This window comes from Populus trichocarpa, chromosome 11, assembly GCF_000002775.5.
Source record: "Populus trichocarpa isolate Nisqually-1 chromosome 11, P.trichocarpa_v4.1, whole genome shotgun sequence".
Classification (NCBI taxonomy): Eukaryota; Viridiplantae; Streptophyta; class Magnoliopsida; order Malpighiales; family Salicaceae; genus Populus; species Populus trichocarpa.
Window position 1 is genome coordinate 3,753,825 of NC_037295.2, and position 13,227 is coordinate 3,767,051.

The 13,227-nt window shown below is 31.9% G+C and overlaps 1 protein-coding gene and 1 pseudogene across 1 annotated transcript; one reads left to right on the forward strand and one right to left on the reverse strand.

The window, feature by feature from the left end:
• The first annotated feature begins 6,699 nt into the window (after nt 1-6,699).
• LOC18102982 (uncharacterized) lies at nt 6,700-7,940 on the forward strand (annotated as a pseudogene).
• A 1,598-nt stretch (nt 7,941-9,538) lies between these two features.
• Nucleotides 9,539-11,431, reverse strand: LOC7485564 (dof zinc finger protein 4). The gene has a single exon (XM_002316595.4). It carries the CDS (start codon nt 10,933-10,935, stop codon nt 10,018-10,020), a length of 918 nt encoding a protein of 305 aa, XP_002316631.1. The 5' UTR covers nt 10,936-11,431; the 3' UTR covers nt 9,539-10,017.
• Nucleotides 11,432-13,227: the final 1,796 nt, after the last annotated feature.

The window sequence follows — 13,227 nt, forward strand, 5'->3', positions numbered from 1 at the left end:
CCCCTAATTTTGGATACCAACCTCAGTTTCCACAGAGGTAACCACCGTTATGGTGCCTATTTTTAGAGGGTATTTGAATGGGAGGTGGCTTGTGTTTTTTTGAATAAAAAACATGTTTTTATAATTTTTAAAAATATGATTTGTGCTTAAAAGATATTATACTTTAATAAAAAAACCACCACCCCTCCAAACCAAACACACCTTTAAACATCACGACTGTCATGATCAGGTCGCAGAGAGTCATTTGTCACGAATATTGTTTACTTCAAGTATGCTTGATATTTTTTTATATGGATGGAGAAAAGCTTATAAGTGGTGATTAAATCTAGTCAGCCAATGGTTATCCACAACTAATTCCATAGCCGTGTACTAATTATATTCAATTTGTACTTAGTTTTTCTTTCTCGTGATTAGAAAATATGCAAGTTGTCAGTTTGCAGCCATTAATTAATTACGCTGTTTCATAAATTATTACTTGAGAGAAGGAGATGCTCGATTGCAAGGCTGTTCCGTGAGGACAGTGCTCTCGAGACTGGTCAATATGAGACTGCTTCTGAGAGGGTATATATTTCTACCTTTTCAATTATTTACTTGACTTTTTTTTTTTTGGTTTTTTTTTTTGTTTGCTTCAAATTGCAAAATGCTGGTGGTAGACTAGCAAATCACTACCAAAAAAAATAAAAATAAAAAATGCTGAAGGAATATATCTTCAGTATATCTATCGGTATTAAAAAATATCAACAGAAACGGCAATGAAATACTACTAATAAAAAATATCAGTCAAATTTAATATTTCTTTAGTATTTTATAGGGGTAATTATTTTCGGTTCAATTCTTTTTATTTTTATTTTTTTTTTCCAACTTTCTTTTTTGTTTTATTTATTTTTTTTTTTAAATTATCTTTGTTGATTTTACTTTTTAAATATTGAACTGGTTAAAAATTTTGCTTTGTATTTTTTTTTCTTGTGTTTTTCCACATAGTTTTTTTTTAAAAAAACCAAAACCGGTTCAAACCGACCGGTTTCGCTTCGGTTTGGTTTTTTAGGACAAAAACTGGCTCAAACCGGTTTGGCTTGGTTTTTCGGTTTGGCTCAGTTTTTGTCTGGTTTGGCTCGGTTTTTTTTTTCCGGTTTTTTCCGGTTTGGGTTCGGTTCGGTTTTTTCGGTTTCAAGCTTATAAAACCGAAACCGAACCGAACTGGTCGGTTTTTTCAAAATTTTAATCGGTTTGATTAGTTTTTTTTCACGGTTTGATTTTTTCAGTTATTTTTTTTTAATTTTCTCGGTTTAATTAATTTTTCAGTTATTTTTACTCACCCCTGATATTTTATTTTATAATATCGAAGAAATATTTGCACTTAAAAATCAACTTTTACAGTTCATTTAACATTGGAAATTCCATCGCTATTTATTTTCCTGGAATTTTCGTTGCCTATTCCATCCATAAGCTGTTACATATTCTGAAAGTATTTTTTTATAAAAAAAGTTTCAGAATGGGTGCAAAATTTCCCATGAAAAGTAACCTAAAAGGCTTTAAGCCTTGAACATTTTTTTCTCATAGTTTATATGGCTTATGGCCCAAATGATAAGTAAGCAAACCCAACAGAAGTCTGGAAACCTGTTCACTTATGAGGTTGGCAATTGTCAAATCTTGAGCCAACATGTCTTCCATTATTCTTATGTCGAATTCTATCCCTTCGAGCTTTGTTTTCAGTTCTGTTACTCTTATGTCACAGGTTACAGAGAAACAGAGTTCATCACTCATGGTATTCATGCTTTGTCGTGGTTCGAGAAATTTATTTTTTATGTAATAAAAATGTTTGGCTAGAAATAATCCAAGAATCTTTAGTTTAAATAGTAATTTAAATAATATAACAAAACAATAACAAAATAGATATAGGGAAAAAATAACAATATATATATCAAACAATTTAATTTTATTTTTTTAAAAAAAGCCTATCCGGTCTACACCTAGGAGTTTTTAGCACTTTTACTTGTCTTAAACCCATCTCGAGAAGCAAAATCATTCGATCTTATAGGCGTGTAAATAGCTGAATTTAATATATCAATTACGTTTAATTAATGGTATTCATTAACTTGGTATTTGTTTTTTAAATTAATATGAATCTCCGGATCAGTTTGTATGCATCTCGATTAATTTTATGAATCATGAAGTTAACAACTATATAACTCTTCAGTAGTCTTGACGTTTGTAAGACTTGCTAGCAGTTTACCCCATGATGTGGAATGTAGTTTGTAAAATCTAATTTTATTTAGATTTTTTATAATTAAAATAGATATTTGTAAAACACATCATGATTTAAATTCTTCAAAACATATATATTTATTTAAATGAATTTTTTTTTCTTATTTATGTATTTGTTTATCATATATTTTTATTAATAGTATATTTCTTGGATTAAAAGTGAAGTTAATTAATATAATTTTTAATAATTTAAAACATATCTCTTCAATCTAAACTTCATTTTCTTATTAATGTATTAAAAAAAACATGCATTTTTTTTATTAGAAGTATTGTTTTTTAAATAAAAAAATTATCATGATCTAAAAAGAGAGTTTCAATACGAGAAAATTGAAAATCATGAATTGATATTTTGTATACAATTGAAAAAAATAATAATTAATTTGATAAAATTTTGTAAAAATATTATAATAAAAAACTAACAAAATCTAAGTTTTATTTTTACTGAATATTCATGATCCCAATATTTTTTAAATTGCATATTAGATTTATATATAATAATTAATGAAATGATTGATAATATCATAAGAAAAGACTATAAATGTATTTGAAATCAAAGCCAAAATTGAATGGTATTTATATCAGTGTATATGGCTTATAGCTAATCTGATTGTTAAATGTGATACTAAATTTGTTCATGTAAAAGTATATTTATTATTAAATAAATGATTTCTTTATCTTTAATATTCATTTATGTTTAATTAATGAATAGAGAGTAAAGATAAAATCCTTGAGACAAAAAATTTTTGCAAATAAAATTATAAAGTTGTTATAATTATGAAATTTTTATTACATCAAAACATTGTTCCTAAATGTTCTCGGTCAATACTCTATTAATATTGAATATTAATTAGAGTCGTTGAGATTAATACATATTATGTTTCTTTTTTTTATGAAAGAAAGCAGTTGTTCTCATAAACTGAGATATAAGGAATACTTGGAACTAATATATAGGTGCTTGTCACATAACATGTACACTATACTAACTCGCATGACGATTCCATATGAAAAGATCATTTATGTTTATGGAAAAAATCATGTGACAGTTGTGTAAGTTCTCATAAGCTGAGGTATAAGAGATAATTGTAACTAATATATAGATGCTTGTCACATGACATGTACACTGTACTAACTCGTATGAGGATTCCATATGAAAAGATCATTTATGTCTATGAAAAGGCTTATATGACAGTTGTATAAATAATTATTGAACTTGATATTATTAAGTTATCTTATATAGAAAATGGTATGCTTTGATCCCAACTACATGTTGTTCTAATCAAGGATAACAAACAAACATATATTGAGTATAACATGAACTATATGAAAGTATTTGAGTGATCAATAAAGGATTCATCACCCTATATAAATTAGAAAAAATGTTACTCATGTTCTTAAATAGTATTAATTGTGAAATCCTTGTGCATGGTGTAATGATATCTGAAAACAATTTCAAGTCTTATTCAAATGATCAATAATTATGGAGTTGAGAACAAACATTATTTGATAAAGAAGAAACACTCAATGCTATAAAGTCTAAATCAGAATATTCTTGACGAATGAATAATAATTACACTGATAAACTACTTACTGGAAGGTTGAGTTAAACAACTTATGACTTTTCTAATATTTAAAGGATCATGACAATTTGCTAGATGATGCACTTGATCTTTAAATATAGATCAATTATTGAATTGATGATAAATTGAATTATTGAATTTGTTTAATCCTATTTTATTTAGAATTGTGATTTATAATTAGGCCCATATATAAAAAAAACCTAATGGGTCATATATATAAAAACTATTAATAAAAAATTAAACTGGGATAAATAATCAAGTGAGATTTGATTGTGAATAAGTTTTAGAAATTGAGGATTACAATGTAAGTAGTATAAGGGTTACAATTCTAGACCTAGAAAAATTAAGCAGGTACTTGGTTGAATAAATTTATAAAAGTTGTCATGAAATAATAAACGTGATATTATTTAGAGGAAATTTTGATATTTTTCTATTTATATGGTTATTAGGTTTCCTTATAAATAGAATGATATGCTCATATTTTTTATGTAGAGAAAAATTATATAAGTTACAGAATCTACGATAAAGAAACACCTGAAAACATAAAAGATAGAGCTAGCACTCAAAGGCATAACGATTCCTCTCTCTCTCTCTCTCTTAAATGGATTTTAGGTGACTTTTCTCACTCGTGATTCATATAGATTACTGTTAGAAGCTCGATACTTGGATGATTTGTGGTTTGCGACTCATATAGATTACTGTTAAAGGCTCGATACTTGGATGATTTATGGTTTGCGACAACTCATCCTTAAAAAAGTTGATCAAACCTTAGAAAGAAGATCTAATCTTAAAGTACTCATTGCTCAAATCCTAAATGACCCTAGATTGTTTAAATAGATCTTTGATACTACCAAAAAAAATTAAATTATAACTTCTGTTGCGAGATAAATAAAAAACTAAAAAGCAGTATAAAAAAAAGCTAGTCACTTTAACTAAAAATGTTAGGTCAATGCTATTGTCCTGATACAAAGAAGGCCAAGTAAGTGGCTTGCAAGCGAGCTTATAAGGGTTAGGCTTGCGTCCATATTCTTCTTGCTTTTTTCTAAGAGGGTAGACATTTTTTTTAATAAATAAATGATGTGTTGTTTTCTGTTGTAGATGACATGTCATTTATTGGTAAAGATTTTTGTCATTGGAGATGGTCGAAGAGTTAAAATCTAAGTTTTGGTATTCAAAAATTCATTTTCAACTATTTTTTATTTAAAAACACTTAAGAAACACCCTAGCAATCTTGATACCAATTTATAATCTCAAAACGTTTTTAAATTGACAAAAAAAATTCAAAACTAAACTAAATAAAAAAAAATTGAGCTTCAATCTATTTTTTTATGCAAAATAAAAGTTTAAAAATATCTTAATGGTAAAAGAAACTCAATGACACTAAAACTAATGTTTTTTACAAGATGGCTAGTTGATCATATTTTCTCTCGTTACTTATTTTTCTGCTACTTTTCTCCCATATTTTAAAACTCAAGGATTGAAACGTAAAAAGATAAAATTTACGACTTAAATATAAAATTTTAAAATTAAAGAAATAAAAAAAATAATTAAATAGAGAATCTTTGAACAAAAATGAACTTTTTTTCATGAATTTGAAAACAGCTAGGATTTTTTTTTTGGTTTTATTTTTTGTCATCCTCTTACTTGATTTTTATATTATAAATTTAAATCTAATTTCATCAATTCTATTTCATTTCTGAAAGCAAAGAATAAGCAAAGAAAAGAAAATAATCAAGACAAAAAATATCACAAATATCAGGATGAAATTGAGAAAAAAAATAAAGTTTAGTGATCAAAGTGAAAAATGAAAAACGACACTGTTCATTCAACACAGCCATCCGTAGTGATTTGTGAGTGACTGACAGTGGCATGTTTTCTTTTGGCTCGATTGCCGGCAGTGCTTTCTGTTTGAGTGAACAGCAAGCAAGTTTTCTTTTAACTTGATAGTATGATGTGTATACAGGAGTAATAAATAGTTATTGTTTGTATATTTAACACCTTAGTTCCAACTTTCCATCCATTTTATTCTCGTGTGTTGAGTTGAGAGAAAGAAAAGGTAGAGATTTTTTTCTGTTTTTTGGGTTTGGAAGATGGGTTCCTTAACATCATTACCGGAAGTGGTTTTTGGGGTTTGATCTGATTGCTTTGGCTCTTGCTGTTACTGCTGAACAGAGAAGGAACACTATAAGTTTTTCTTCTTTTGCCTTTGCTTTGTTTTTTTAGAGAAAGCATTTTTTTTCTTCTTCTTCTTGTAGCTTTTTAAATTGGTGTTTCTAGGAGTTGTTGTTATAGTTGTGGTGGAGGTGGAGGTGGATTATGAGTTTTGCTTTGTGGGTTGTAGAGATACGAGGGTTTTTGTTAAACTGGTTGTGCAAAAATTAGAAAGTTGTTGGCTTTTCCACTTTTAGGTTTCTTTAAATGCCTGGTTGGTTTTGTTTCTTGAGTCTGGTTGGTTTTGCTTGACAATTGTTAATTTATGTGGTGATATCTTGTAGTGTTTGGTCTGTGAAATTTGTGAGCTTTGTGCAAACAAGAACTTTGAAGGAGGGCAAAGAAATTAAGGAAAAGAGAAATTTCTTGTGCAAACAAGAAATATCTTGTAGTTTTCTTTACTAGATTTGGTGTTTAAGTCCTTTGTGGGAATTATTTATGTTTCTGTATGAGTGCGTGTGATCTTAAGAGAGATAAAACACTTGACCTTTTCCTCCTTGGTCCGGAGAAATTTAAAGAATTTATCATCCGAAATATACAGAAATCAGTAATGAATGCTACGGTCTCTTCCCTGCCATTGCTTATGTTGAGTGTTTTGTTTATTTCTAAGAGCTAGCTGCCTTTTGATTTGAGTGTTAGGTTAAGCATGTCACTGAAAGTATATAAAGATGACATTTGCCTGGTAAAACTACACGGAAAACTGTATTTGGAGCATATTGATTTCAGGTTAGCAAATGCTGTGTCATTCACTGGTAATTAACCAGCAAGACATTAAAGACCTTGGTCTATGAACAATTGCATGGAGTCAATCTCTTGGAATGCTTTTATGCGTGCTGGTTAAAGGGCCTTTGGCTTCCATATATGGATACTGGGTATTAAGAACTTAGTATTCATGCATGTGAGCTGCTGTAATTGGGTTGTTCTGTGCTTGTTATAAACTTGTAGGTTCATGAGTCTGATGTTCTGTTAGTGATGGATGACCAAGTATCTGACCAAATAGTTAAATCCCTTCTTGATTGAGTACATCATTTAGTAATTTGTTCTTTTCCCTTCATGATTCGTAGGTAAGTAAGATTAACGTGAGTTTGCACCTGCCAAAATCTGGTACTCGTTCCACCACAGAAAATGGTCAATTGCAGACAATTTCTGATGGACCAATTTGAACCTATCCTTCTCTTCTTTTACAGTTAACAACTGAAAAAATAGGAAACGACAACTATCGTCACTATGATTCAGACATTGCAACTGGCTTAGGAGTCAGTGCACTCCTGTTCCTTATGGCTAGTCAACTGCTAATAGTGGTGGGCTGGTCGATGCTTGTGTTGTGGGAAGGCTACGAGACCTAGTGGGTCTAGAGCACGAGCGATTGTCCCTATTTATCACCTTCTGGTTTGTGCTTTAGCAAACCTTTTCTTAACCTTAATATTGCTTTCCAAACCTTGTCCAAGAAAAAAAGAAGAGAGGTGCTATTTTCTATTTTCGCTAATTTGAGCAACGCATTCTTGTACCAGGGTATTCTTCTTTATTGCTGAGGTCTGCTTGCTGGCAGCCTCTGCTCGTAATGCCTACCACACCAAGTACTTGTCAGATCCTTCTCACTCTTGCCAGAAGGTGAGGAAGGGAGTCTTCTGGGCCGGAGCTGCATTTGTTGTCTTGACTAGCGTTGTATCCGAGCTTTACTATGTTAGCTATTCCAAGGCTAATGATGGACTACTTTCTTATAACGGAGACACTGGTACAAGGACGGGGAATCTATAACCTGAGCTGATTTGGAACTTCTGAAAGTATTGAGTTTGTCTCTGTTTAGTTGGCCTGCATGTTGTGATCATGGACAATCAAGTGTTAACATACGTATATTATGCCAGATTGATTTTGATTAAGTACAAATTAACTTTGTAGTCTGGTTTTATATTTCATTTATTTCTTGTTCGTCAGTTTCTTCGTTAAAGCTGCTCTTGTTCATCATCTTTTAGTCTTTTTGATACACTAGGATTTAACTTATATATCTCAAAGAATGAGCAGTATGGTTATAAACAACAGTGTTTCTTGGAGATTATTTCTACTCTCATTATAAGATATAACTGCTGATCATAAACCAGAAATCAGCAGTTCTGTTCTCTTTCTTCAGATAAAGACATCAATTTTTTTTTTCAGGTGAAGACAAGCATCATTTTCGGTTAATATTGACTAATAAAATGTGTCCTGTATCTTTCGAAAATTTGATTTTGTCCAAAATAAAGCTTTCCTGGAAGCCAAATGCTTTGCAAGCTTTTAGCCTCCATGTCAATTCTTTCATTCAAAATTTGGTGGCTGATATTCCAGATCAGGTTCGACCCCATGGTTATTTGGCCTCTTGCTTTTTAATGGACCCGAAAAATTGGACGTAACGTATGCAGAACACGTGCACCAGCCAATGAACACATTTGATCACCGCAACCAGCATAAGCCCCACAAGGTAGAAGAAACAATAACCTGTCATTGAGAGTTGAGACATCACTTCTGTTTCTAACCATAGAAAGTGCTTGGCATAATTTCCCAGAAAGATCAAGTTTGTGATTGAACAAGTTGAGTAATACTTTCCTTTTTTTCCTACTTGTAGCATCAATAACACCACTTGGAAAGAAGCTGAAATATAATTATCTAATTAGATGCATTTGTCGACTTGTCCAAGAACCCTCCCCCAGAATCAGAATATACGAAAAAATTTCATTAGATGAACAATCCATCATTAAATGAAACTTCATTTTATTTGAATTTGTTTGCAAAGATCATAAAATAAAAACATCCTTTCTATTTTAGTACTTGGAGAAGGATTGCTGCCGTCAGGGCTCTAACTAGAGGTGTAAGTGGGAGCCACGGTCTTCTCGAAGTTCAAAATGATCTCTGAAGTTTAATAGTTATTTCATATAGGTTTTATCTAATTTATTTTTCTATAAAATAGCTCATTCTAATTTAAAAAGAGAGAGTTATATTTTAGTCCAAAATCAATCATTATTATATACATTTTCTTATGTGTAGAATATTTTTTTATATCAATATGTTTTACTGTTCTTCCAATCTAAATTCCCCACTAGCTGCCAAGAGAATTTCAATGTTCAAGGGGCATGCATGCTAGTTAACCAAGATTTTCAGGCTTTCTGGTCATCAATTCTGACCTTTATTTTAGCAGTTCAGTGCTGCTATAATCCATAATCAACGCCAACGGTCTTTAAAGATAGAAGAAAACAAGCCTTTGGACTAATTATAGCCTAAACTTGCACAGATTCTGCCCAACTACAGTGCCGAGGGGATAAGAACAAGCATTCTGGACAATTTACATTAACATATAATAACAGCCATCAAGTGCCCAGATATGTTTTAAGGATTTAAGAGAATCATGCAGAACTCGTCATGAGAATTCTAAAATGCTCGAAACTCACTGCAAAAAGTACTTTCCATCAGGAATATCTGTCAGGAATAAAAAAGTAGAAAGATTCCTGAACAAGTGGTGAGAAAACAAATCCATATATCCAAAGAAATATACATACCCAGAAGAATCTTCCATCACATCTACTTAATAGCCTAGCCAATAGCTGGAGAAGACCCCATCACTCATCTCTCAACTTAGATACCTTCTCTATCACAATGTGAACCCTAACCCCTTAAACCTACTTCATACGGAAACTTTTCCTTTAGAATTGAAACAGATGGAGGTAAGATAAAGAGAGAAAATGACAGCAAAAATGGACACCTTATACTATAGCCTGAAGCTGAAACTGGAAAAAAATAAAAAACCGGTGTGGGGGGAGAGACCGTTTGAAACAGTCTACTTCTAACTATAATAGTTACCTCATTAATATAGGATTGTGATTCTTACAAATGAGACTGGCCCTTCACATAAAAACATTCAAGTACTTGAAAAAAAAAAAAAACTGAGAAAGAAAGGATTTATACACACTTCTAATAAGGTTAATAAAGACCTGGGCTATGGTTTGATTTCAGAATCATCCCATGGTACATTGAGATCAGCAGAGACGTAATTCTCTATATCATCCCAATTCCAGTAATTTGTCATGTCCATTCCACTGCTTGTATTTGGCACTTGCAATGAATGAGTGATGGTGCTGCTTGTGGGAGGCATGGTGGTGGTGATGGTTGAGTCCTCCATAGATTCTCCAGTGTAGTTATAAACATTTGAGGGCTGAAAGGAGGTGCAAATTGAAGATGGATGTGTGTCAAAAGAACTTGAATAAGGAAACAGTAAGCCTTGATTTTGAGGTATAGACACAGATGAACCCAAAAGGACACCATTGTTGTTGACGTTGAAACTTTTGGTGTCAAAGTTGTTGCAGCTGATTGAATTCTGTTGCAAAACTGAAGATGGTGGATTGATCATTGCTTGATACAGAATTTCAGATAAATCCTTTTGACCACCAAGTACAAGATCGGGAAGATTCTGCTTTTGCTGCTGAGCTTGAATTGCCAACTGGGGATTAACCCAATTAGTCATATTGGTCGCGCTATTATTGTTGCTTGGAGCAGTGGTGCTTGCAGTAGTGCTTGAAGAGGTGGTGGTGTTGGAACTTGTTTTTGATGTTTTCTGCCTCTTGTTTTTGCGGCCGCCACCAACAGGAACATTTCGGAGATTGCCGCCTTTTGTCCAGTGTCTCTTGCAAGACTTGCAAAAATGCCTAGGCTGTGACTTGTTATAGTTGTTGTAATAACAAAACTTTGTGTTTGTCGACTCACACCTTGGACACTTCAAGGGCTCGAATTGCAGCTGGTTTTGTTGCTGCTGCCTCCTTATTACAGGAGGTTTAGGCAGCTCCAAAGTATGAGCCTGCAAAAGGGTCTGGCTCCAATCTAGCCCATCACCAGTAACCTGCTTAGAACTCAACCCCATCTCTTAAAACACCACAAGATTAACAACTAAATAACAACCAAGAGAGTGAGAGGAAGCAAATTTTCTCTATTTTCAGACAGAAACAAAGCAAACAAATTCTAACTGGCTAGCCCTTGGACCTTGGAGCAAGAAGAGAAATCAATATGAAGAATAACAAGAGGATGAGGTTGATCCTTGTGAGGCGAACAGTGAAATATTGCTCAAGTGAAATCGGTGATATAATTGAGTGAAATGTTGCTAGGAAATGGGTAGGAAGGTGATGAGAAGTGAGCATGTCTATTCGAGTCACTATCTATCTTATTAGTATAGTCTCCTCCCTAAATACCAGTCTATATTAAACTACTGTTCCAGGGAAATTAATGACGATAACAAGAACTTGAGAAGATCAAGCTTACTCAAGCTACCTAGCTTCTTTGTGGTCTCAGAAATTCTAGATTGATATACTCAGCACCCTTCCCTTACATCTCCACACAATTTAATATATATATATATATAGAGAGAGGGAGAGGGAGAGGGAGAGGGAGAGGGATGCTATATTGCTATATATTTACTTAGTCCTTAAGGTGGTGGCGGGTTCTTGACACGTGGGTGTTTACAGGCCCTTGATAGTGCCTTGAATGCATGAGTTGTAAAGAGGACGTAGATGTTTCTTGCTGCTTCATGCTATAATTTAGAAGTCTGTGGGGGGCGGTAAGCTAACGCACGCACAAGAATATAGTTGGAAAATTGTTATGAAATGAAACTACACTACCATTGTGCGGTCTTCTCATGTCTCTGTCCCATCCCATTTCTGTAATCAAGATATTTAGGCACAACTTTTTCCATGTTAAAATTAAGTTTTTGCTCAATCAACTCATAAACAAGATCATTCATGGATCATGAAGAACTTAATTAGTTTTTGCAATTTCATTTTTTTAGATTTGAATTCAAAATGAATACGAGTAAGAAGAAAATGATCTATCACTTGAATCTGCTCTGCAAAATCTAAGATTGTTGCTTATCAAAGCAAACCAAAAGGAAGCAAAGGGTGGTTCTTGTCAATTATGGATGGAGATCATAATGGGATGAGTTCGGACATATATTATATGATCTTGTCGGATCTAAAACCCTTTTAAATTTAGCACTGAGGTATGTATAGCAAAAATATTATCACGTAGAAAAAAACTTGATTAAAAAAAAAAACTTAAAAACCATTGGTGTTTTATTATGATCCTAAACATATTATACTATTTATTAAAACAATATAATAATAACACTTTTAACCTTTTAAAAAACCGACAAAGCTTGCAATTGAGGGTAAGATTGTATTTTTAATAAGATATATTGGATATTACATAATTGATGGAGGATAAATTAGTTAACACATATTTTTTTTAATATGATGAAATGTTAAAGAAAAAAATATATAACTTTGGTCCAAGAGCTTTTTTTATCTTTTTATTATTATTTGCAAATTAAAATTTAAGCATACTCTTTAAAGCAAAAAATAATTAAACTTAGCTTTTATATCTTTTTATTTTTTAAGAACATTGAAGTAACGAGATTGTCTTTTAAAAAAACACATAACCATGGTTTCAAGGGTAACCTCAGTCTCATGATCTGAGACAATTATTTAAAGTATTAGCCCGGTTTAAGTTCGGTTTATTTTTAGATTCTTTATTAAAAATTGATTTTTTTCAACTCATGATTTGATATTGGGTTATTACGTCTTGAGCTTTGTAGGTTTATTTCGATTTCATATCACAGGTGACGGGTTAATCAAGTTAACCAAGGATGACTCAGTTTTTTTTCTCAATGTCTCCTTTTAAGAAATTGATTTTTTTTCCGATTCCATCCGTTAGCATTAAGTTATTGACCTTTGAGCTTTATAATTTTTCTATTTTTTTTTTCTGCGGGGTTATTCTAAGTGCGAGTTAGTCAAGTTAACTCGAGTTTTTTCATATTTTTTTACTTAAATTCAACCTTTTTTGCTAGGTCTCTTTTTTTTTAAAATCTTGTTTTTTTTCTCTCGATCTCATATCATGGGTTAGTCAAGTTAACCCTTGGTTACTCTGGGTTTTTTCTTCGACATTATATTTTTTAAAATTAATTTTTTTTCAATTTCATCATTTGATAATAGGTTTTTGGGTCTTTTGCTTTGTGATTTTTTTCTCTTTATTTTATGCGGGGTTATCTCGATCTTATATCTCGAGTCGCTTGTTAGTCAAGTTAACCTAGATGACTCGAGTTATCATCGCTTGAACAATTTTTTTTTGTTAGGAAGAATTTAACCCAACCCGTGGCTTAACACAG

Coding starts and splice junctions, on each gene's coding strand:
- LOC7485564 (XM_002316595.4), bottom strand. CDS start 10,935: ATGGGGTTGAGTTCTAAGCAGGTTACTGGTGATGGGCTAGATTGGAGC.